Below are 25,470 nucleotides of genomic sequence, written 5' to 3'. Positions count from 1 at the left end.
GGGTATTCACTTTCAATATGGCCAGTCTGCTTTCGGTGCAGTGCGTCGTCTCCCTGAGGAGAAGCGGAGGTCTGGCTCACCTCAGGACCTCCGCACTGGGGGTCAGTAAGCGAAACTACAGCAAGAAAGAAGCGTCTCCCTCCGAGTACCTCCACCAAAGTGTGGTGCCGTCGATGCACTACCAGAAGAGTTTACCCAGGTAAGGAGCTCACTGGGACTTTACTCAAACCCTTTTTGACACCAACATAACTTTGGTCTAAGGACAATTTCTCGATTTGTGTAAGTCTTCTAAATTTTGATTTGATAGGAAAAACTGCCCCTAAAAAAACTATTAACAGGGGACACTAGAATTTCCAATTTCCAGTGCAGTTTCTGTGTACATATTTTACATATTCATATAAACGTCACTGTAACCTTTACCTTTGACAACTGAAACATAATCACTTCAATCTTTGAATTCAAAATAACAACTGATCAAAAGCTGAAGAAATTCTCTCAAGCAATCTTGAGATATTACATTCAAAAGGCCCAAAATCTGTTTTTTGAAGCCACCATGGCCTTGACCTTTGACCGCTCAATTATTATCAATTTATCAGAGAGTCCAAGTGAATTGTGCCAGATTCAAAGAAACTCCCTATGGGCAGTCCTAATATGTCACATTCATAAAACATATTTGATGACACAGCTTATAAAGTTGTATATATAGTTATACTCAGTGTTGTGCCAGTTCGTACTTGAACTAGTTAAAAGTTCAGTTCATGCAGATTAAAATGAACTAGTTCACGTTCATTTGTTCTATTTTTTATTGTGATGATTTAGGTGACAAACTTAGGATCATGTGTTTAGTTATTAATCTATGGTGTCGGATCATGCATGCGTCTCACTCTGGTCATTTAACACTAAGTCCTGACTGTGCTGATCAGGTCCTGACAACTAGTGATGAGTGTTTATTAATTAAAGTGAGAGCAGGTCAGAGTGGAGGAGGACACAGAAACTCCAGCTCGGTGCAAACCAGCTGCAGCTTCAGCTCTGATCACTGAGCAGCTGAGACCAGAGAAACTCTGTGTTTCACTGACTGTTCTACAGAGTCACTGAGCGGCTGAGACCAGAGAAACTCTGTGTTCCACTGACTGTTCTACAGAGTCACTGAGCAGCTGAGACCAGAGGAACTCTGTGTTCCACTGACTGTTCTACAGAGTCACTGAGCGGCTGAGACCAGAGAGACTCTGTGTTCCACTGACTGTTCTACAGAGTCACTGAGCAGCTGAGACCAGAGGAACTCTGTGTTCCACTGACTGTTCTACAGAGTCACTGAGCAGCTGAGACCAGAGAAACTCTGTGTTCCACTGACTGTTCTACAGAGTCACTGAGCAGCTGAGACCAGAGAGACTCTGTGTTCCACTGTTCTACAGAGTCACTGAGCAGCTGAGACCAGAGAAACTCTGTGTTCCACTGACTGTTCTACAGAGTCACTGAGCAGCTGAGACCAGAGAGACTCTGTGTTCCACTGACTGTTCTACAGAGTCACTGAGCAGCTGAGACCAGAGAAACTCTGTGTTTCACTGACTGTTCTACAGAGTCACTGAGCAGCTGAGACCAGAGAAACTCTGTGTTCCACTGACTGTTCTACAGAGTCACTGAGCAGCTGAGACCAGAGAGACTCTGTGTTCCACTGACTGTTCTACAGAGTCACTGAGCGGCTGAGACCAGAGAAACTCTGTGTTTCACTGACTGTTCTACAGAGTCACTGAGCGGCTGAGACCAGAGAAACTCTGTGTTTCACTGACTGTTCTACAGAGTCACTGAGCAGCTGAGACCAGAGGAACTCTGTGTTCCACTGTTCTACAGAGTCACTGAGCGGCTGAGACCAGAGAAACTCTGTGTTTCACTGACTGTTCTACAGAGTCACTGAGCAGCTGAGACCAGAGGAACTCTGTGTTCCACTGACTGTTCTACAGAGTCACTGAGCGGCTGAGACCAGAGAAACTCTGTGTTTCACTGACTGTTCTACAGAGTCACTGAGCGGCTGAGACCAGAGAAACTCTGTGTTTCACTGACTGTTCTACAGAGTCACTGAGCAGCTGAGACCAGAGAGACTCTGTGTTCCACTGACTGTTCTACAGAGTCACTGAGCGGCTGAGACCAGAGAGACTCTGTGTTTCACTGACTGTTCTACAGAGTCACTGAGCAGCTGAGACCAGAGAGACTCTGTGTTTCACTGACTGTTCTACAGAGTCACTGAGCAGCTGAGACCAGAGAGACTCTGTGTTTTAACTGTTCTTCAACAAAGTCACTGACCGGCTGCTTCACGTGAACGAGCTCTGATCTCACTGCGTGTGTTGCTCTGAGCGCACACACACTTTCTCTCGCTCCTGGTGTTTCACATGATGGCCTGATACAATGATGATTTAAAAAATAAACTCTCATATTTATCACATGGAAAACTGGTTCGTTCAGTTCATCATTCAGGAAAAATGAACGGTGTTCATTGAATGCGTTCATGCACAACACTGTACAGGGAGCCACTGCAGAGGCGCTGCAGAGCCACGGGTTGCTGACCCCTGGTCCAAGTGAATGTATGTTACAGATGTGATGAAATTCCCTTTGGGCATTCCTTCAAAACAACGCAAAGCCATATGAAATTGACCTTTTGACCTTTAATCACCAAAATGTAATTATTTCATCTTTTAGTCAAAGTGAATGTTTGTACCAAATTTGAAGACATTCCCTCAAGCTGATCCTATCACATTCAAGAAAAACATAAACACTCCTCACCTGAGGCATAAAACACCTAGAAACGTCAGAGAGAGCCAAATGTGAGGAATCCCTCTCCCAGAATGGAGAGAAGTGCAATAGATGTTGCAAGTAGTAGATCACATCAATAAAATAATAATATTTACAACATTCATGAGAAAAAATAACATTTAATGAGGAGGTGTATCAATCTTTAAAGCATTTATACATAAGAAAATGAAAAGAACAATCTAGTTGTATTCATAATCCATGATCAGCTGCCACCTCGATCATCATCCATGATCACGATCTACCGTCCACTATCATGATGTACAATCTACGATCATGATCATGAACCACTGATGCACCATCACGATACCATCACCATCTCTGATTTGCGATCCACCATCATGATACACGATGTGGCCGTAGCAGCGATCCTTGATCTGCAAATGATAAAGAACAAGGACTCCAGAGAAGAAGTCAAGTCAGTAACATGTATTGATGAGACATTCATGTGATGAATAGGGAGAGAAGGAAAGAGAAGCTCCATGTGTCCCCTGACATTCTACACCTATAGCAGCATAACTACGAGCTGGGCCAACTGAACCAGCTCTAACTATAAGCTTTATCAAAAAGGAAGGTTTTAAGCTGACTCTTAAAGGTAAAGGTCTGCCTCCCGAACTGAAACTGGGAGATATGGTCTCTCTTCCCGGTTCTTATCAGGACACGTGCTGCAGCATTAAAGTAAGTCATTAAAGCTGAGTCTTTAATGACTTACTGCTGGAGCCTGATAATAAGGAATTACAATAATCATGTCTGGATGTAACAAAGGCGTGGACTAGTTTTTCTGCATCTTTTTGAGAAAGGACGTGTCTGATTTTTGAGATGTTACGTAAGTGAAAGAAGGCGCTCCTCGAAATTTGTTTTATGTGAGAATCATGATCACAGATAACTACCAAGTTCCTGACTGTTTCATTGGAAGCAAGGGCAATGTCATCTAGCGCAGCTATATCATTAGATAATGTATCTCTAATGTATTCAGGGCCAAGTATTAGAACCTCTGTTTTATCTGAGTTTAATAAGAGAAAATTGCGGATCATCCAGGTTTTTATGTCCTTGAAACATGCTTGAGGTTTAGTTAATTGATTACACTGTTCAGGTTTTATTGACAAGTGTCTTCCGCATAGCAGTGGAAATTTACAGAGTGTGTCCTGATAATGTTTCCTAGTGGAAGCATATATAATGAGAATAAAATTGGGCCGAGCACAGAGCCCTGTGGAACACCTTGGTTAACTTTTGTGTGCACAGATGACTCATCATTAATTTGCACAAATTGGAATCGAACTGAAAAATATGATTTAAACCATGTTATAAAATTTGATGATCACTAGTTTTGCACTAAGATCTAACAGGACGAGGACAGACACAAACCCTAAATCTGAAGCTATTAGAAGGTCATTAGTGACTTTTGCCAAGGCTGTCTCCGTGCTGTGATTAGCTCTAAACCCAGACTGAAAGTCTTCATATACATTACTTTCCTGGAGAAACTCACACAGCTGATTGGCTACAACCTTTTCAAGGATTTTAGACAGGAAGGGGAGGTTAGATATCGGTCTGTAGTTGGCTGAAACCTCTGGGTCCAGAGTGGGTTTTTTGAGATGGGGTTTGATTAAAGCTAGTTTAAAGGACTGTGGTACATATCCTGATGATAATGATAGATTGATTGTATTCAGTAAAGTACTATTAATTAGGAGCGGAATTTCTTTAAGTACCTTTGTAGAAATGGGATCTAAGAAACAAGTTGTGGGTTTAGATGATTGTGGTCAGCTGATCAAGGGTGATCAGAGAGAAGCTGTCTAAATAATTGGTAGGATTCTCAGCTGTTCCTGAGATTTCTGTGCTTGATGATGTCAACTAAGGGCAGGAGATGGTAATAGTTAGAATTTTAAGGTTAAAGAAGTTCATAAAGACATTGCTGGATGGAGGAATACTAGATTAGATGGAGCTGTGACTCTGTCAGCCTGGCTACAGTGCTGAAGCGAAACCTGTTGTTGTTTTTATTTTCTTCTATTAATGTCTAGTAGTAGGCAGCCCTTGCTTTGTGGAGAGCCTTCTTATATACTTTAACACTATGTTTCCAGGCTAGGTGATTTTCAACATACTTGTTGCAGCGCCACTTCCTTTCTAGTTTTCTAGACGCTTGTTTGAATTCACGTGTGTTGGAATTGTACCAGGGAGCTAATTTACTATGTTGTACACTTTTTTAGAGGCGCTATGGAGTCTAATGTTAATCGTAGTTAGTTTACAGAGCTATCGACAAGATGGTCAATCTCAGTGGAGCTAGGGTTTTTAAAGTATTCATTGATTATATCGACGGATATTAAGGAGTTAAATGTAATTGAAAATATTTCCTTAAATCTAGCTTCAGCACTATCAGGTAGACATGTAGAAAATGAGTTTTTCATTAATTGCATGTAGTCTGATAATGAGAAATCGAAGGTTACTAAATTATGGTCTGATAGATTTGATTGCAGTTTAATTAGTCAAATATTTATGTTTTTTATTAATTGGGCTTGTTTGGCTAAGAAACATTGTATTAAATAGAAAAGATTTCAAATTTCCTTTTTTGTGATGTCACCAGCAGTGTGGTTTATTTTTTTGTATACTGTAATATTTACTGAGCTTTTGAAAGGCTGAATTGTCTCCTTGATAACTTTGACAATTGTTCAGGCTACCCATACCAAAGCTGGAGGACACTATGAGGAGGTATTTAGCTGCCCAGAGGCCTCTGTTGGATGATGACCAGTTCAGGTATGTGCAGTGAGACACTCAACCTATTTATTTCATTAATGGACAATATTAACAGTTAAGATCTTGGAAAAATCTTCTTTTGTGTGCCCTCAGAACAACAGAGAAACTTGCACAGGATTTCCAGAGTGGTGTGGGGAAACAGCTGCATGAGGAATTGGTAGCCCAGGATAAAAGAAATAAGCACACAAGCTACATCTCAGGTGAAGCCTTTCTTGACAATCATCACCCTGAAGTTGAGCATGTCAAATTCATACAATTACTAATGCAACTGGTTGGCTTACTTTCATTTCAGGACCATGGTCTGATATGTACCTGTCTGCTCGTGACTCCGTGGTGCTGAACTTCAACCCCTTCATGTCCTTCAATCCGGACCCTAACACAGAGTACAATAACCAGCTTGTACGGGCAACTAATATGGTGTGTTCAGCGGTTCGCTTCATGAAAACACTTCGAGCTGGATTACTGGAGCCTGAGGTTTTTCACCTAAACCCAGCAAAGAGTGACACAGACGGATTCAAAAGGTTCATCCGCTGGGTCCCGTCCTCTCTGTCTTGGTATGGAGCATACATGATGAATGCTTACCCGCTGGACATGTCTCAGTACTTTCGGCTCTTTAACTCAACTCGGATTCCGAAATGTGGGCGGGATGAGCTCTTCACTAATGAGAAAGGGCGACATCTCTTAGTTATGAGAAAAGGCAACATGTATATGTTTGACATTGTAGACAGAGATGGGAATTTAGTGAAGCCTGCAGAGATCCAGTCCCACTTACAGTACATTTTGTCTGATCCGACACCAGCACCCGCCTTCCCTATTGGGGTGCTGACCAGTGAGAACAGGGATGTGTGGGCTGGGCTAAGGGAAAAACTGATAGCTGCTGGAAACGCAGAGAAATTAAATCGTGTTGACAGCGCAATTTTCTGTCTCAGCCTGGATGATGACAGCGTTCAAGATCATAGTCATTTGTGCCGAAACATGCTGCACGGTGATGGCTGCAACCGGTGGTACGACAAGTCCTTCAGCATAATTCTCACCAAGGATGGACAGGCAGCCGCTCATTTGGAGCACTCATGGGGCGATGGCAGAACTATGCTCCGCTTTCAGAATGAGATCTTCAAAGACACCACGGAGCAGCCACTGGTGCACCCAGGCTCTGTTGCTGCTGCTGTAGATTCGGCCTCTGCTGTGCGCAGACTGGAGTTTAGGCTGGACAGTGAGCTGGAAAATGGCATCAAAACAGCAAAGGAGAACTTTGATTCAGCTGTGTCAAAACTCACTATTGATGCCCTGGAGTTCAAGAAGGGTGGGAAGAAACAGCTAAAGAAGAGCAAGTTGAGTCCAGACGCTATAGCCCAGCTGGCTTTTCAGATGGGCTTCCTGAGGCAGTATGGAGAGACAGTGGCCACATATGAGTCGTGTAGCACTGCAGCATTCAAGCATGGCCGCACAGAGACGATCCGACCGGCTACCTCATTCACCAAACAGTGTTCCCACGCCTTTGTTTGTCAGCCAGGACAACACAGTGTGGAGCAACTGCAGGCCATGCTCCATGAATGCTCCAAATATCATGGACAGCTCATCAAGGAAGCAGCTATGGGTGTGTATAAGACATTTCTACAAATGTTGATCACAACACTTAAAAACCACAAGTAATTTGTTTATTTTACATTTTGACTGTCGACATTACAACAGTAAAGATGGATTTTTCCCTATTTAGTATCAACTTATATAAAACCCTGATCATTCGGTTTCATATCCTCAAACATTTCATAGTTTAAAACGTTTTTTACTTCCTGATGTTATCTGGCCAGAGAGATACTATGAAAGCTTTTATTGTCATTGTACAAGATAACACAACAAAATTCTGCTACTTCTTACCAGTGCAAGACACAGACACAAACAAAAAATATAACAATAAATAATATGAAAATAGAATATAATAATATGTTTTCTAGTTATTGCACTTTGAATAGAAAGCATATTAACTGTCAATGTTGTGGTTCAGTGATCCGATGTCCCATGGATTCAAATTCTTTTTGAGTCTGTTTGTTCATGATTTGAGGCTCCTCTACCTCCTTTCAGAGGGCAGGAGAGTGACCAGTTTGTGTCCATAGTTAGAACTGTCTCTGATTTTTTTTGAGATTGAGATATAATGGCTGTGTTAGTGTTGGTGTCACAGTGTCATGGAAATTTCCCGTTTAATCATACACAAATTATACATTGTCTCTCGGTAAGTTCAATTCTAACACCTGCAGGTGGACCCACCCCACACACTACCTAGCGTAACGTGTATGAATGAGCCCAGAGCATAGGAGAATCACTACACTTATACAATCAGAAGCCCCTCCCTGCGAGGGAAAAAAAGGTATTCGTTAGCCACTGGATGTCTGCCCACCCTGGTCAGACATCCAGTGGCTAACGAATACCTTTTTTGGCGTGAGACCATCTGTCTCCGAGATCCCTTATCTTCGTTTACAAGACAAAAGACCCCAGTCCTGTATACAATACAGAGATCCCCTCTCCCATCTACTCAGACACCCTGAGTGACCCCTGCAGTGCACCAATTGACCAGTGTCACACATGTGGGGAGGAAACCATAAACATTACAGTCCCTTGAGCAACACTCGTAAAGTTTAAGTTAACCCACGAGAACCACATCTGTTCATACTTCTTCTAAATACATATCTGTTCTTCTATTAAACATTACACAAATGCAGATATTCCCAATACAATAGTCATCCCTCACCAATATGACACTACACTGTTGTGCGGTGTGCACCCTACTTAAAGGCAAGGATAAAGGAGGTTTAATACAATGGATGGTTAATCCCTGCCGCTAAAACACCCAGTACATCTCAATCGTACTCCAACCAGAAGGTCTACGGCGAATCTCAGCCCATGCCAAGGTGCCCTTGGGCAAGATGCTGAATGTAGAATGCACTAATTGGAAGTCACTTTGGAAAAGCCTCAGCTAATTGACATTTGGGCCCCAATCCCATTTCACCCCTTGGCCCTACACCTTGGCCCTTCGTTTTGCACGTTCACGTGTAGGGGTAGGGTGTCCCACTACCTGTTGGGACAGAGGGGTAGGGCCGAGGCGTAGGGATCGATACCCCTCCAAATGGAGATTTTTCAGACCCTCAATTCGAACGGAGGGGTACCCAGAATGCCTTGCGAATCACCGGCAAGCTGGGAGAGAGACCACCAAATGTAGTATTTTCTCCATTAATAAGGATTTAAAAATTACAATAATGATTGTAATATCTTAGTTTAATATCATTTCAATGTATTATGGTCACTTTTTTCACAACAACCTTAAAAGAAAAAGATCACTAGCAGTCTAGCGCTAGCGTTAGCATACTAGCGCTAGACTGCTAGCGATCTTTTTTGCATGATAATCCCGTATTTTTGCATCGACTACTGATGATGTAACGGCTTCTTGAAGGGCTGTCCCAATTCGTAGGGGAAGATTTCAACCACTACCCCTTGTGACTCCGTATTAAGGGGCAAGATAACCCTCGAAAACTAGGGGGAGGGGTAGGGGTAGGGCCAAGGGGTGAAATGGAATTGGGCCTTAATGTAATGTTAAAGGGGACATATCATGAAAATTCCACTTTGTTAGTGCTTCTACAGGTTAATGTGGGTATCTGGCATGTCTACCAACCCAAAAACTCTGGAAAAAAAACACTTGCGCGTTTTGTTATGGTTCCTCTAAGTCAGAAACGTCACGCTTGAGTGACTGGAATGAGCTTCCTGTGTACTGTGTCGTCACAATACACTGGAAGTCTCCCTACATGGCCTTGGCCCACCCCCCACCTCATCCCCCTCGCCCCCCCACACTCGTTACGGCAGGTTTACACCGGACGCGGAAGCGCCGTGCAGCGCCATTCTCAAGCGCGCAGCCGCCTGGCTGTTCACACGGGACGCGCATTTCTCCGCGCTGGTCAGCCCGCGATTCTGCTTTCTCCGCTTGTTGTTGTACCCGTTGAATGTCTGGGTTCGGGGGTAAATGATGGTCTTCATAGCCCCCCCCCCACCCCTCTCTTTCTCTCTCTGTCTGTCTGCTTGTGTGCTTGTAGTGGATGGGCAGAGGGGGACATTTAATTATGTGATTGGGAAAATTAAAACTCCAGGACAACAGAAGGGGAATACAAAGTATGGGATGCATATTTGATAATTTATATCATATAAAATATGTAATTTATATCGTTTAAAATCATGGGGGGAGAGGGGGGAGGGGGAGCTGGCTCATTAGCATTTAAAGGAACAGGCACTCAAAACAGGTCACTCTGTGGAAGGCTGTTTGAAGCACAGATTTTGAGGAATCAAAATGGCTCTGCTTCAACTGTGCGAGAGGATGAAGTTGGACGACCAGTCAGCCGGGAGCAATTGATCACTGCTCGTTCCCCCCTCTATACTGCAATGCAAACAACGGAAAAGCTGAAAATCTTACGACTCCAAAAATTCAGAAATCGTGGCAAAGATGGGTTTAAATCGTACAGTGTATGCCCAGGAGAAACTTTGTCTTTACTCAGGGAGCTTTGGCCCTCAATGCCTCCAAAGCCATATGCACTTTCTTTTGCTTCATTTTGAAGTCCATTTCATGATGTTCCTTGGACTGTTTCTTGGGTGACCTTGAGTGGTTTATTTTAGCCTCCTTCTCTGCCAGACATGTTTAAAAGTGATCACATTTGACAAAAGGGAAGAAATACATTAATTTAGTTGCGAATACAACCGGCTGTCTTTCTAATGTGTTTTGTTTGAGCCCAGGTGACCTAAACACAATCTAAAATAAGAAAATGTAATGGCAAGTAACGAATTCTAACAAAAAAGGGAATTGCCTGGACAACTGCACTTTCCATCTTTGAAATGAAATGCGACATACGCTAAATTGCCCAGGTCCACACAGCTCTGTCAGGTATGTGTCAGCTCAGCTAACTGGATTAGTTGTTCCGTAAAAAAACCCTTTCTTTTAAACGTGTCTTCTTAGTGTGCATACTTATTGAGATACTGTGAAAGGTTGACAGCATTTCAAGTATCACTTCAGGCTCGTATGTGTGCCATGCCTCAAAATAATTTCTGATAATCACAAACATTGAATTATAGGTGGTGCTCATGTTTCCATGTGAAAGCAGCATTGCATTCTTGTTAAAAAGACAGAGAATGGGTACGTCTAATCATTGATGATCCCTGTCGGTAGCAGGTACTGCCCTGTTCGGTTTATTGGCAGGTGACATCCTGCTGTCTTTTCTTAAATAACTCTGTGTCTTTATGCCTCCACGCCGGCGACAGCTAGTGGCCAGAGGCTTTATATTTACATGTCGTCTGTCCGTTCCATTTTTGTGAATGTGATATCTCAAGACTGTCTGGAAGGAACTTCTTCTAATTTGGTAATCATTCACTTGGACTCAAGGATGAACTGATTAGATGTTGGTGGCCAAGGTCAAGGTCACTGTGACCACACAAAGCACACTTTTACTTTGTGAACTTGATATCTCTGGAACGCTTTGGCATTAACATTAACTTGGACGCAAGGATTGACTGATTTGATTTTGGTAGCCAAAGGTCAAGGTCATGGTGGCCTAACAAACCATGTTTATATTTTTCTTCAACATGATATCTTCAGATCAGGTTGAGGGAATGTCTTCAAATTTGATACAAACATTCATTTGGACTCAGAGATAAATTTTGGTGGGTGACGGCCAAAAGGGAAAGGACACGTGACGTGAGATGTGGTTACTTGGACAAACAGATCAACTGATTAGATTTGGGTGGTCAAAGCTTGAAGGTCAAGGTCATGATGGGGTCACGAAACATGTTTTTAGGCAATTAAATGTGATGTCTCGAGACCGCCTTGAGGAAATTTCTTCACCTTTTGCTCAGTTGTCGCTTAGACTCAAGGAATAACTGATCAGACATCACACTACCGCAGTGCAGTATTTCTCGTTTGATTTGTTGCTGTAGTCTGTGATTCTCTCTTGTTGGTTTTGATTTGTAATTGTGATTTGAAATTGGTTGTCTCCGTAATCTTTACATACAGTCAATGAAATAACAAAAAAACAAAACTAATTAAAAAAAATCTTCTCGACCTGTCTGTTGTTCACAGTGTGCAGGTGAGCGTGCAGTGAGCATGTTCCAGGACTGGGCTCATTGGCCATTGACAACCATGTTAATGTGGGTTAATGTTTAGTGGGGAAGCACAGCAGTGTAATTAATATGTAATCAACAAGCATCCTCATTGCATTTCATCGTGGTAGTGGTGCATATCAGCAAAACACTCAAAAATCGAACGTTATTTTCTATGCACAATGCTTTTACTTAAGATTCTTTCTTTTTCCAGTGTGAACACAGAGAATTCAAAACCTACTTAGAATTACTATACACATTGAAACTGACACGACAGCAATGGTTTCAACTTACACGTAAACTAAGAGCTGCTGCACTAACCACCTCTTCCATTTCTCTCACCAGGCCACGGTTTTGACCGACACCTCTTTGCCCTGCGATACCTGGCCAACTCAAAGGGCCAACCTCTGCCACGCCTGTACACTGACCCTGCAACCCCCTCCATGAGCAAATACATCCTTGCTACCAGCACCCTTACCAGTCCAGCTGTGAGCTATATGGGCTTCGCCCCAGTGGTGCCTGATGGGTTTGGCATTGGCTATGCTGTCCACAACGACTGGATTGGCTGTAATGTGTCCAGCTACCTGGCTCGCAACGTCCATGAATTCGTGCAGTGTGTCCACAAGTCTTTAGAGGACATTTTCACAGTCCTGGAGGGAAACTCACTCAGTTAATAAACAAGTGCTTGTCAAAGAAAACCAAAAATGTCAACATTTCATTATACAAAGAACTGCCTTCTTTTTTTAAATCCTACACATCTGAGGCGTCATGATGCTTTCTATCAAAATAACAATGGATTTTTGTGGCTTATATTTTCAGTCACAGTGAGTTCAATCATATTCAGTTAAGCATCTTTTTACATGGGAGATGACATTTAGAAGAATGTCTCACTTGTGTTATAAGTTAGACAACAATGCTTACACAGAAGGTAGACTATTCAGTCTCGGTCATGAATACATAAAAAGAAGGGATGGAAAATGTTCATGTTGAAATCTGCAAAAAAAATCTGACAACATCTCAGTATATATTTTCTAATATACATGTGATACTCATCAGATTTTCAATAAGGACGCCTTAAATTGTATGATATACACAAAGATATTATATCATTAATATTAAATAATAACTTTAATTTACATTAAAGCTACCTCGGGGCACCACCCTTTAAAGGAATGGAAAAGATAGCTAATTTATCGATTAAGTCTCACGAAATTACTAACTACAAATTTGGAACTCAGATTAATAATGAAATTAATAACTTAATTAATACCTCAGAATCGTAATGATCACTTGGATTCTGCACGAAGGAGCAGACTGTTGAAGGGATCTTACACATGTAGGTGGTGCACATGGATTCTATTTTATAGTAATGCTTTGTAAACAGAGAACAGGATCCTGTGCTAGTTTCAACTAGAATAACCACTGCAAGGGCAGAATGAACAAAGATACAACAGTATCTGAGCACATGTGTAGTGCTGATTATAAATTGTCTTTACATATAATCACATGAAACATATGACTTGATTAAAGTCAGATATTAAACAGGCTTAAGGGTAAATGCTCTGTATTTATACAGCGCTTTTCTAGTCTTGATGACCACCGAAGTGCTTTACAGTAAAGTACTTTACAGTTGGCCATTCACCCATACATTCATACAGTGCATCCAAGGGCAGCACTTTTTTCTGTAAGGGTGGCCATTCAGGGTTCAGCATCTTGCCCAAGGACACTTCGGCATGCAGATGGGAAGACTGGGATGGAACCGCCAACCTTCTGGTTGGACGCGGATGCTCTCCCGCTCAGCCACAGATGCAGGTAAAGAAGTAGAGCATGATTGATAAGCTTCCTATTTTCCCTAAAAGAAGAAGAAGTATTATTTTTACAATGATTATTTTAAATATTTCCCCATTTAGACATTGTATTGTTAGATAACCCGATCACTCTCCACACCAGTTGGTGGCGGTAATGCGCAATAAGGTTGCTTGCCTAATCCGACAAACATCACGAAGAAGAAAAAACAGGAAGCTCCTCCATGGAAACAAGGGAGTCCATAGTGACCGCTAAACTGTTTACATCTACACAGTTTGACGTTAAACTCAGAGAATCATGAAGGTCTACAAATCAATCTATGACGAACCTTTTATTAATATGCACCGTGCGTGTAGCTAGCCAGTAGCCAGCTAACATGCTATTGGCCGCTAGCTAGCTAGTATCTCTGCCTGTAACGCAGGACGAAACAGTTGTAAACACGCGTGGCTGCTGTTAAAACAAACGCAGTGTGAAGATGTGGAAACGAGGCGGTGGGAGCTCCGCCCTGGACCGAGCTGAGGAGCTGCTGTCCGCCAAGAGGAGCAGCAGAGGAGACGCTGCTGCTGAGGCCACACAGCGACCTGCACCCACAGCACCCACACACACCGTGAGTCTCCCACATGCGCTCACCTGTTTGTCACAGTGCTGGAAGAAGCACGGAGTGAAGTCCTAATAACATAATGTCAAGGTGCTTCCTCGATCTCATTGTATTCACAATAACTAGTTTATTAAGTGTACATTGGTATCAAATGTCGCGTGCCAGATTCAAAGATCCCTGTCAAGGTGCAATAGGCTCCTTTTTATTTTAATTAGATGATATATTATATAATTGTTATTAGTAGTAGTGCAGTAGGGTTAGGGTTAGCCAAACTTTGTTCTCAGACACAAGCGACCTGAGTCGGGAAAGAGAGGGCTCAGTGGTGGAAGAGGTACTGAGATCCTTTACTGAAGTAAAAGTACTAATTCCACACTTTAAAAATACTCCACTACAAATAAAAGTCCTGGATTCAAAAACTCTACTTAAGAAATGTATGCAAGTGTTACCAGCAAAATGTACTATGAAAAGTGAAAGTTCTAATAGTGCAGGAAATGCTTTACCATTCTCTCTGTTAGTGGGAGCCCGAGCACCGACAGTGTGAAGGACCTGTTGTTATTGCTTGGATTCCTAGGGCCAGAGCACCGACATATGTCAATATTAACCCGGGTCATAGCGCCATCTACTGATTTGTCATGAAACAGGAAGTCTTTTTTAACTCCACTGCGCATTGTCCAATAAGCACTAAAATTCTCACCTATGATCACAGTCCAGGCCTGAAAAGCTATATATGTGAAAACTAACTCAGTCATAGCGCCACCTATTGATTTGTCATGAAACAGGACGTTTTTATTACCTTCTATGCACATTGTCCAATTGGCCCCAAATTGCTCAGGCTTCATCAGAGCCCCAACCTGAACAGATCTATTAGTCTGTATGTAGTGATAGCGCCACCTACTCGCAACCGGAAGTAAGCCTCGTTTTACAACCTTAATTTGATTGACATTAAATTTCCACTGTGTGATCTGCACTTGATGGCTTGGACCATAATAGTTTTTTAGTCGCAGATTATGACTCAACGCTGGGTTTTAACTTGTTACCCGTTTATCCAGGAACATAAATATGAATTCAGCAGGTTTTTTATAAAATGAGTGATTAGAAAACATCAGAGGAGCAGAGTCTCTTGTTGACCTCCGCAGAGTAATGCACCTCAGTGCAGTGGCGCTGCTAAGGGGGTCCAGGTGTCAGTCATGTGTCAGATTACCTTTTGAACTGTGCTATTTATCTACTCAAACAACTCTTCTGTCAGTTTTAACTTTTCTTTCACCGTCTCCACTTCTACACAGCACTCATTCACCCTCAGTTGTTTTCTCTTGTGTAATATTACTTGGCGCATGTTGTCATCCTACATGATGAACATTTCTTTCATCTTCTACAAGGTACAGCGGCAACATTTATCAGCTGTTGGTCATTCATCCCGTGTGCCATTCTGGTCATTTCGTAGATTTACTGCACTGTTGAGTTTAGTTGTTCAGGTGATTACTCTGAATATGTTAAGCTGAAAGAATAACACTTGTTTTTGACTTACTATTTAATTCCACCCAGGCTTTATATAACAGAACACATCAGAGGATTCATTAAGCAAATAATTCCTGGTTGTCAGTTTGCTTTAAAGGGGACATAGCATGCAAATTCCACTTTGTTAGTGCTTCTACAGGTTAATGTGGGTATCTGGCATGTCTACCAACCCAAAAACTCTGGGGAAAAAACACTCGCGCGTTTTTTGTTATGGTTCCTCTAAGTCAGAAACGTCATGCTTGAGCGACTCGATTGAGCTTCCTGGGTTTTGTGTCGTAACAAGGAACTGGAAGTCTCCCTACATGGCCTTGGCCCACCCCCCACCTCATCCCCCCACACTCGTTACGCCGGGTTTACACCGGACGCAGCGAGGCTGCGAGGCAGCGCAGCGCCGTTCCCAAGCACGCAGCCGGGCTGTTCACACGGGACGAGCATTTCTCCGCTGGTCAGCCCGCGATTCACTCACATGTGGCATTTGTCTGGATCGTTGGGACTGGGAGGCTGCAGCAGTTGCTCGGGCGCGACCGCTCGCTCTCCCATGCGTGAGCTGGAATTTGTGTCAACGCCACACAGCCAGCAGTGTGGAAGACTTCCGCAGTGTTCAGCACTACTGTAACACTGGCACAAACAGAGCCCCCCCACTCGTTACGCTGCGTTACAGCGGACGCGGAAGCGCCGCTGCGAGGCAGCGCAGCGCCGTTCTCAAGCGCGCAGCCGCCTGGCTGTTCACACGGGACGAGCATTTCTCCGCTGGTCAGCCCCATAGACTGTATATATAAGGTCAGCCCGCGATTCTGCTTTCTCCGCTTGTTGTTGTACCCGTTGAATGTCGGGGTTCGGGGGTAAATGATGGTCTTCATACCCCCCCCCCCCCCCACCCCTCTTTCTCTCTCTGTCTGTCTGCTTGTGTGCTTGTAGTGGATGGGCAGAGGGGGACATTTAATTATGTGATTGGGAAAATTAAAACTCCAGGACAACAGAAGGGGAATACAAAGTATGGGATGCATATTTGATAATTTATATCATATAAAATATGTAATTTATATCGTTTAAAATCATGGGGGGAGAGGGGGAGGGGGGAGCTGGCTCACTAGCATTTAAAGGAACAGGCACTCAAAACAGGTCACTCTGTGGAGGGCTGTTTTATACAGGGTAAAAAGGGTGCTGTTTTAAATGATCCTTGTGGTATTTTGACCAAAGTATGTTACAGACATTTCATTAAGACCCCAAGGAACCATATCAACTTGTGGTAAAATGGGCATGCTATGTCCCCTTTAATGTTACAGTGTCAGTGGTCATAGATTGCTTTGATGTCTTAGACTGTTGCAAATGCGACGATGCATCGTCCATCTTTTAGTTTTCTCAACAAGGAATCAGCTTTCAGTTTATCACAAAAATTTAACGTCAACACATCTGGAGATACTCGGTTAGTCAGACAAATAAAATGGAGTAAAAAGTACAATATTTCCCTCTGAGATGTAGTGGACCCGCCGAATGCCAACACTTAATAGAGTAAAGGTACCTCAAATGTGTTCTTAAGTACGGTACTTGAGTAAATGTTTTTAGTTACAGTCGACCAACGCTGAGGCAAACATCCTGTGAAGATATTGTGCTTGATGCTGTTTCACTCAAAACATAAAAAGAGTGGATCATTTGTAAGGCAAGTTTGACAACAAGCTTCCACTTTTTGTGATGCTGCCTGACCTCATCTCATTTTCTTCTCCCAGGGCCTCAGACCTCAGAGCTCTATGGGAGGAGGAGGAGGAGGAGGAGGAGGAGGAGGAGGGAGCAGGTTTTTGAAGAAGGCTCCACCGTCTGCAACCAACATCAGCCAGTCACCTGTCAGCAAAAGCCAAACACAGCAGATCCCTGAGCCAAGGTACGGCTCTGTAGATAAAAGAAAAACAGAAGTCATAATGAGCACCTGAGTGAAAAGAATGAATATTTCAATTCAAATAATCACTGTTAAAACTTTTTCTTTCTCTTGATTCATCAATCGCTCCCCGTCTGGTCAGATGTGTGTCATCCTCCCAGACTGCTGCTCTGAGTAGACTGGCTCAAATTGAGAGCAGCATCCGCAGCCGTAAGCAGGTCCAGGAAGAAGCCAGACAGCGAATCTCTCCTCCACCAGAAACAACCAGTGTGCCGGCCTCAGTTCAGTCCAGCAGTGACCAGAGTCTGAATGGGAAACGTTTCCTTAAGAACAAAGCAGCAGCAGTAGCCGTTGACAGCGCCAACACTGCTGCTGCTTCTGGGTCTCCAAAAGGACCAGATGTGGGCATCCGGTCCAGGTCCAGAGCTGCTAATGCAGAGCTCTCTTTGGCACGTTTGGAGATTAAGTCAATGAGAGTTGTAAGAGGTGTGAATCTGGAAAGTGACGAAGAGGACATGAGGAAACTGCTCGGAGACTCTTTGGATTCAACAGACAACAGCTTGTTAAAACTGGGGATACCTGCCTCTGTGAGAACAGCAGACAAGGTACCTTTAACTTTGATGTCTGAGAGAGCCATGTTATATATTATTATCAGGATGTGTTAGATTAATACAATAATTTCACATTTCACTCATTGGTACTATACATGTTTTAAAACCATTTTACCCAATTTTCAAATAATTTTGATTGATGAATTTTGATTCAGAAAAATAATGGAGATTAGATTTATATAGAGGATAGAGGTTTACTGCACAGCAAACATTTACATAAGAGGCAAGTGTCAGTGTATGAGAAACATGTTGATGAAAAATATGTAAATACTTCGAGTTTGCCTAACCCTAACCCGAGTTTGCAAATTGCAATTATGGAGTCAGCACATATTCGCATATGAAACTTCATGCTGCATTATTGCTAGCAGGCACTATTAGCACTGCAGCCTTGAATGCACAGAGAAGTATGAATGTAATTACTTTTAATCCTTAGAAAAGACTGAGGCCCTGTTCAAATCTGGTATTAGCATCCATCTTGGGTGAACTGATCACATGTGAGATATGATCACTGTAACCACATTCAGAGGTGATCTGGGACACATGTTTCCACATTCTTTTCACTGTGCGTACACAAATGCATCCTGGGCTACATTTAGGGATGACCTACTCCGCTGACGTCTCTGACCTGTTGTAGTTTCATAATGAATCAAAAGTATTTTTACACCTCTCAATATTTCAGATACACTGATTTATTTGTGGTCACCACAACACCAAATTGACCTGCCACATATTGATTATCTACTTAATTTTTAACTATTTGTAATTGATAAAATTGTATTCTGTATTGTATTGATTCACTCAGCATCCCCTTGCCCTACTTCCTTCCTTCCTTCCTCTTCATCGCTATCACGCACGCACGCACGCACGCACGCACGCACGCACGCATGCATGCAAATACATTGAATACACATCCATCTCTCATATTCAGACTGGCTACACATAAAATGTCTTTGGTTTTGAATGATATGTATTTGCAAAGAGAGAGTGGGAGTAATATCCATGTGTGAACAGGGCCTATAAGGATCAAGAGCCTAAAGTTAACTTCATATTCAAAATAGATTCATGTAGATTCATGCTTGACAGACATCAGAGAAACATCCAAAAGTCGAAAGAGCAGTTGAACTGATTCAATTCGATCTCCACATGATTGATGCCTTCATCGATGGCATCATGCATCAACCTGGAGGACTACATTTCCAGTTTTACACTGAAGGAGGATGAGCAGACACAGAAATGTGTATTTGGTGGTTGCACTTATCAAATCAGTTCAGTCTCAGACTTCAAAATCCGTATTTTAAGACAGTGGTTGTTTACATTGCAAAACAAAAGATGCACCAATGCTCTGCTTTCCTCTCTTACAGAGCAAAAGTAAACAGAAGGTCCACTCCACAACTCCTCAAGGTGCTGTTCATCCTTTGCCACCTTCCAACGCAGCACCACCTCTCTCCCCCACCTCTCCTCGCCGTTCGTCTCCTTTTCGATTCACTGGCCAGGCCCAGGCCCAGTTCAGCCCCTCTGTGCTCTCTCCCACCCCCTCTCCCCCAAGGAGATGGAACTCTGCTCGCAGGATGGCCAGTCCACAGCGCTCCCTCTCCTCCATGTCAGGCCACAGTGAGGTGCACTCTCTGGACGAGCTCTTCCCAGTGGCGCTTGGCTCTACAGATTCCCACAGCGAGATGAGCTCAGTTTCATCTGAAGGTGAGAGAAGTGTACACGACCAATCAGATACATCAGTAAGAGATAAAGAGTCAAGAGTCAATAGAATCTTAAGTCAAAAGAGTTCCTCAGTGATACGTCACAATACTATTGTTGAGATGGTTTACTAGTGTGAAAATATTCAGCCAATAATTTTTCATACAAAATAGGTAACACACTGCTTTTGTTCATTAATCATTTTCTTTCTGAACTCCTTATCTCATGCATCCTAGATGGACAACAAGGTACATAGCTCTTTCCATTGTAGAGTTTTAAAAGAGAGTTTTAATAACTTTTTAATTATGAATTCTGAATTTAGTTTGTGGACAGAAATTATACAGGTACTTTAATACTTTAGTACTTTATTACACTTTCATTATGAGGTCGCTCAGGAAGTAGAGAGTCGTATAGAAGTACATATATATGTTTTAAATGGTCGATAAGCCTGGAAAAGCAATATATAAATACAGAGCATTTACCTTTTAAAACATAAATGTGTTTAAAAATGATAATCACTTTAGACACAGCAACCTAGAAATACCCAAATGTTCTTGTTTATGAATTTTTGATGTCTTGTGTATTACTGTACTACTATTAGCACACATGGCAGTTGTGTGGATATACACTGTCATTTTATAAAATTCTGATCTTGTGCTATTACAGACTTCAAGATAAATGTGATGACGTTAGATGACCTTGTCCCGGCTTCGTTTGGATTTACAGAGGAAACACCAAAACAGGAGGTGGGCAGTGACAGACAAATTATAAGTAGAGCAGTATAATAAAACAAACGGTAGTAAAACATTGCATACCCGTACAATAGTGAAATGGTTCCTGGCAGTAAACATGGATTAAAGGAAATTTTGGTTAAAAGAAACAAACTGGCTCCTGTTTAAAATAATATAATTTTGGCATTTTGACAATAATTTCTACTTACACACTTAAAATAAACAACATCAGCTGCAATAAGGATTATTTTTACTTGTAAAATAATAGATCCAATGACTGTGTAATGTGAAAATGTTGAGTGACAAGCCCACAGAGTATTTTCATCCAAATCAATAAGTTCCCATCAGCTCAATTGTTCTGCTTTTACAGCTCCTAACTTTAGTCTTTAGGTTCATCAACTCTGTTTGCAGCCGCTGTTGTTATATAAGAAGCTCTGATAAACTCACCATCAAACATTAGACAAAGCCAGGAGCTAGACAAAGGCTCAGATATTCCACATGATAAATTGTTAATATGTTTACAGCTTGGTCCACTGATCCTAGTGATACAAAATATATATTTATGCTGCTTTAAATTTCTAACATTTTAAACAACTGTTTGATCATATACTGCATGAGTGCTCTGTGGAATTCTTTTCTAAATTGTATTTCAAGCCATCATTATGGTTGATAAGAATAATGGCTAGAATAAGCATAAACCTCAACAAATATATGCATTTTATGGCCATAGTAAATAAAGGGGCACTTGTATCGTAACCAATATGGTTTTTAAGTGGCCTGCAAAAATGTAGAGTTGAATTGTACATCTTTTTTCTGTATCTGATTCTGAACCAAGGGTTTAATGAAAGATAGATACTATAAATTCTCAAATAAATTTGTAATTTTAAGTAATAAAAGTGATTTAACCTGTCTTCTCTGTATATGGGGAGATGACTGCCGTGAGGCTGACACCAATAGGATTACTCTTCTAATGCCACCACAAGTTGGAAATAAGTTTTATCATTTATAATAAGTTTCATCTATTTCCCCTTGAACTGGGAATCTTTTCAGATTTTCTGATGGATTGATGTTTTTGCTTCCTTTTTACTGCATGAACAGAGAGAACACAAGGACAGGGAAGAGGGACAACAGCAAGAGGACATATTGGACTATCAAAGTGACTTTGAGAGTGAGAGCAGGTCACAGCCAAATCACAGTGCCAGCCAGGTTTCAGAGCACCTGCAGGGAGACAGAGATGAAGTGGAGGAGGCGTTGGAGGTCAGAGAGGAGGCTCGGAATTCAGACGTGTCCCGTGAGAGGACAGAAGACGATTACTCGAGCACTTTCTCGGACACAATCTCACAGACCCCAGGTCGCAGTCAAACATCAAAGTCATTCAGCAGAAGCAGTGACTCCAGATCCTCAGTGTCACACGGCCGCAGGACCTCAAGTCACCAGTCGGGGAGGCGTGCTTCAGACAGAAAGGTTTTAAAAGAGGCCGCAGTACAGACGCAGCCTGATACCATGTCGCACACATGGTCAACTGGTTAGTCATACAATATATTTCATATTGTATTTATGATGTTGTTGAGGCCCCTTTCTTCACCATGGTCACGTTACTGTATGTTAATCATCAAGTTATCAGGATTCATTTGATAATGACATTGACAGTAAAATAACTACATGTATGATATTTACTAAGTGTGATCCGAGGTTTATGATGACTAAACAACAATGTCTGTTTCTGATCTCTCTCTCTCTCTCTCTCTCTCTCTCTCTCTCTCTCTCTCTCTCTCTCTCTCTCTCTCTCTCTGCAGGCGTAGCTGCATTTGACCCCACAACCTACATAAACCCCACCCCAGTGGCTGCTTACACTCTCAGTGCAGAAACACTGGAAGGTAAGACACAGTGAAATAGAGAATAAGAGACAACATAAACAGACATAAAAATCCTTTATATTGATAATAGAATATTGGCAGTGGTTTAAAACCTGCACCAGAATGTTGATGCACTGACAGATATGCACATGGAAGAGACACACAACAGTGCCAGTTTGTTAATGGTAGCAACGATGTCCACTGAGGAGAATATCTGGGTTTTGTTCAATAAGAATATGATGCAAAATGTCCTCTGAGGTGCCCATTTACTGTCTCCATGTCGCTGCAGCGCCATCTGTTGCTGAAATGCTATTGAAGTGTGCAGGGTGGCTTGGAGCCAATTCACAAAATATCTGCTAGAACTTGTGTTTAAAGTAAAACAGTTTGTCGTATCAGAAAACAAACCTTTCGGGGACCTTATCCAATATCTAATGAACTTTTTCTCACTGTTGGACAGAGAAAGGCTGTTTCCCCCATCTCCACATGTTGTGCAAAGTTAGCCAGCTGCTACTTGGATGTAGCTCAAGCTGTAAAATGTCCAATTCCTTCTCTAATTCTACTGCATTTTGCCACCAACATGTAGACAAATCATCTTTTGTGTAGTGATGAAGTCAATAATTAAGTGTCAGGATCCGTCACACAAGTGTCACACCACATGTAAAACCATTCCCTTTATGGAGGTTGTCTTTCTTTTGCCTCCATTGCACCTGTTGTCACTTTCATTTACACCAAAGCAGGTGAAATTGATTCACAATCACTTGTGCTTCCTAAATGGACAGATTGATATCCCTGAAGTTTAACTGGCTGTGTTATACTGTGACGATTAAGTGTTCGCCTAAGTTAACCAGATTCTCCATATTCCTAATTTTAACAAAGACAACATATATATATGCGTATATTCTCCCTGTAAAATTACACGTAGCCTAAAGTTATGACTTTTCTCTCAGACTTTTTCTTCACCAAACTGGCCTATAGGAAGGAGTGCTTTAGTCTTAGTACTATTATTTTAAAGTGTGCCCCATGTCGTCCTCCTCAGCTCTCAGCACCTTCAACCCGGCTGCGTTTGTAGTCAATGAAATGCTGAAGCAGCAGCTTGTCATGACAAGGCGGTTCATCGAGAGCAGCCGACACCTTCACTCCAGCCTGGTGCAAAGTCTGGAACCACCCAACTACAGATACACCACACTGGAGGACACCATGCGGGTAAAAGCACACTGCTTATACACACACACAATTACTTTCTAGAGGGAAGTTGTGAATGACTCAAGGAAATGACAAAAATGGAAATTTGTGGAGCAATAAAATTCGATTTTCCATCACATCTATCTTTGTGCAAGAGAGGGATTTGACTGCTTTCACCGGTGATGCAGCAGAAACCTTTCAGCCAATAAATTGCTGTTATATTCAAACGCCAGGCTTTATTAGAGCTGTAGTTATCTCACAAACCTTTTACAGCAGTTTATTCTTCCTTCCACAGTACATTCGCAAGCACAGATGTTCCAAACTCACAATGGAGAAAGCCTTAGAGGAGGTGCAGCAGGAGATGACGACTGTTTGTGACCAATGACTCCGTCAAACTGGATCACTGAACCTGCTGGTGCAGAGCAAGAGACAGTTGCCATATATAGAGTTTTAAATAGTTGATCATTTTTATTTTTTATGAATTATTTGTTGTCAATTCGTCACATGCCATGAACAACACATGCCTATTGTATCTTCAGTGAGAAAAACATGTCATCCATTCAGTTAGAATCATGTGATACCAGCATTTGTGAATGGATCAGGTTTTTTTAATTGTCTTAATGAGTCATTTATAGGACTTGGCACCCCCTCCTTCCACTGGTGAAATAATATAAAGTGTCCACGCTGTCCTCTGTATATTCTCAGGAAATAATGATAAATAGTGTTACACATTCATGACTGTGATTCTGTTGTTTTGTATTGGATAAAGTCCCAGTCTAGTAGCTTATTACTCCTTCTAAATATTCTGTGTTCCTCAAGATTACATATATAACATAATAAGGTCAAGACATTTAAAATGTACAGAGAAATGCAACAGTTCCCACAATCAGCAAGCACTTTGGAGAGAGGGGGGGAGAGAGAGAGAGACCAGGAACATCACATTTGAACTCTGTAAGTCTGGTTGTTGTAATGAAAATGATAATAGTCTTCAATTGTACCTTGGCATCATCAGGTGTTTCAGACTTATAATTGCAATAACGTTAAAGCCGAACCTGAGGGTACACTGAGGCTGAAGGTAAATCTGACTGGCTACTGGCTCGAACATGCAAATATTAAGCCTTTTCCAGCTACTGAGCCCCACCAAGAAGCTGACAGGATTGGTTCCTTAGGTTTGTGACATCACAAACCCTGGCAGTTGGAATCTGTTTTTAAGACTGGCATTTGTTTAGTAAAGTGTTTAGGTCGAAATACTTAGCCATGGAGCCGACTGCTTATTTAACACGAAATACGTCTTAATATATAAAAAGCAAAAGGGGGGACATGTTACCATGTTTAGAAACTTGACTTTGAAATTATGGAAACGTATTGATGTCGCACCAGAAAAAAAAAACAACCCCATCTGCATCACAATTTAATGTTAAAAAGTTTCACATTACATGTTGAAGAAATGTCTGCGGCGATCAGAGGAAAAGAGGAAAATAACTGCAGTTAAGTTGGAAATCAGGATGCACAGGTAGTCCAGCTCCTCCAGGATGACACATCCATACGTGTGGTCACAAGAAGCTTTGCTGTGTCTCCCAGCACAGTCTCAAGAGCATGGAGGAGATACCAGGAGACCAACAGTCACACAAGGAGAGCTGGACAGGGCCGTAGAAGGGCATCAACCTAGCAGCAGGGCCGGTATCTGCTCCTTTGTGTGAGGAGGAACAGGAGGAGCACTGCCAGAGCCTACAAAATGACCTCCAGCAGTTTACTGGTGTGCATGTTTCTGACCAAAAAGAAGGCCCGAGGTCCTCTATAGTGGGACCTGTGCTCACAGCCCAGCACCGTGCAGCTCGATTGGCATTCACCAGTGAACAGAATTGGCAGGTCCGCCACAGGCGCTCTGTTCTCTTCACAGATGAGATCCCCCAGAACACCATCTTCCGACTCA

At 42.2% G+C, this 25,470-nt stretch overlaps 2 protein-coding genes across 5 annotated transcripts; both read left to right on the top strand.

The window, feature by feature from the left end:
• Positions 1 to 12,347, top strand: LOC117759687 (carnitine O-palmitoyltransferase 2, mitochondrial-like). Its single transcript, XM_034581943.1, has 5 exons — positions 1 to 199; positions 5,467 to 5,547; positions 5,641 to 5,747; positions 5,840 to 7,144; positions 12,019 to 12,347. The coding sequence occupies exons 1-5, from the start codon at positions 18 to 20 to the stop codon at positions 12,345 to 12,347; spliced, it is 2,004 nt and encodes a 667-aa protein (XP_034437834.1). The 5' UTR covers positions 1 to 17.
• A 1,329-nt stretch (positions 12,348 to 13,676) lies between these two features.
• c4h19orf44 (chromosome 4 C19orf44 homolog) lies at positions 13,677 to 24,181 on the top strand. Of its 4 annotated transcripts, none has more exons than XM_034582105.1 (10): positions 13,677 to 14,086; positions 17,320 to 17,471; positions 17,608 to 18,070; positions 19,438 to 19,774; positions 20,005 to 20,016; positions 20,435 to 20,514; positions 21,598 to 22,024; positions 22,296 to 22,376; positions 23,392 to 23,558; positions 23,833 to 24,181. In XM_034582105.1, the coding sequence occupies exons 1-10, from the start codon at positions 13,955 to 13,957 to the stop codon at positions 23,920 to 23,922; spliced, it is 1,941 nt and encodes a 646-aa protein (XP_034437996.1). In that variant the 5' UTR covers positions 13,677 to 13,954; the 3' UTR covers positions 23,923 to 24,181. The 4 variants fall into 4 exon arrangements, with proteins under 4 accessions (XP_034437996.1, XP_034437994.1, XP_034437997.1 ...); XM_034582103.1 differs by having other exon boundaries at positions 20,435 to 20,535; XM_034582106.1 differs by lacking the exon at positions 20,005 to 20,016.
• The last annotated feature ends 1,289 nt before the right edge of the window (positions 24,182 to 25,470 follow it).

This window comes from Hippoglossus hippoglossus, chromosome 4, assembly GCF_009819705.1.
Source record: "Hippoglossus hippoglossus isolate fHipHip1 chromosome 4, fHipHip1.pri, whole genome shotgun sequence".
In the NCBI taxonomy this organism is placed as follows: domain Eukaryota; kingdom Metazoa; phylum Chordata; class Actinopteri; order Pleuronectiformes; family Pleuronectidae; genus Hippoglossus; species Hippoglossus hippoglossus.
The sequence above is the reverse complement of the archived record's forward strand: the minus strand, read 5'-3'. Positions and strand labels throughout refer to the sequence as shown.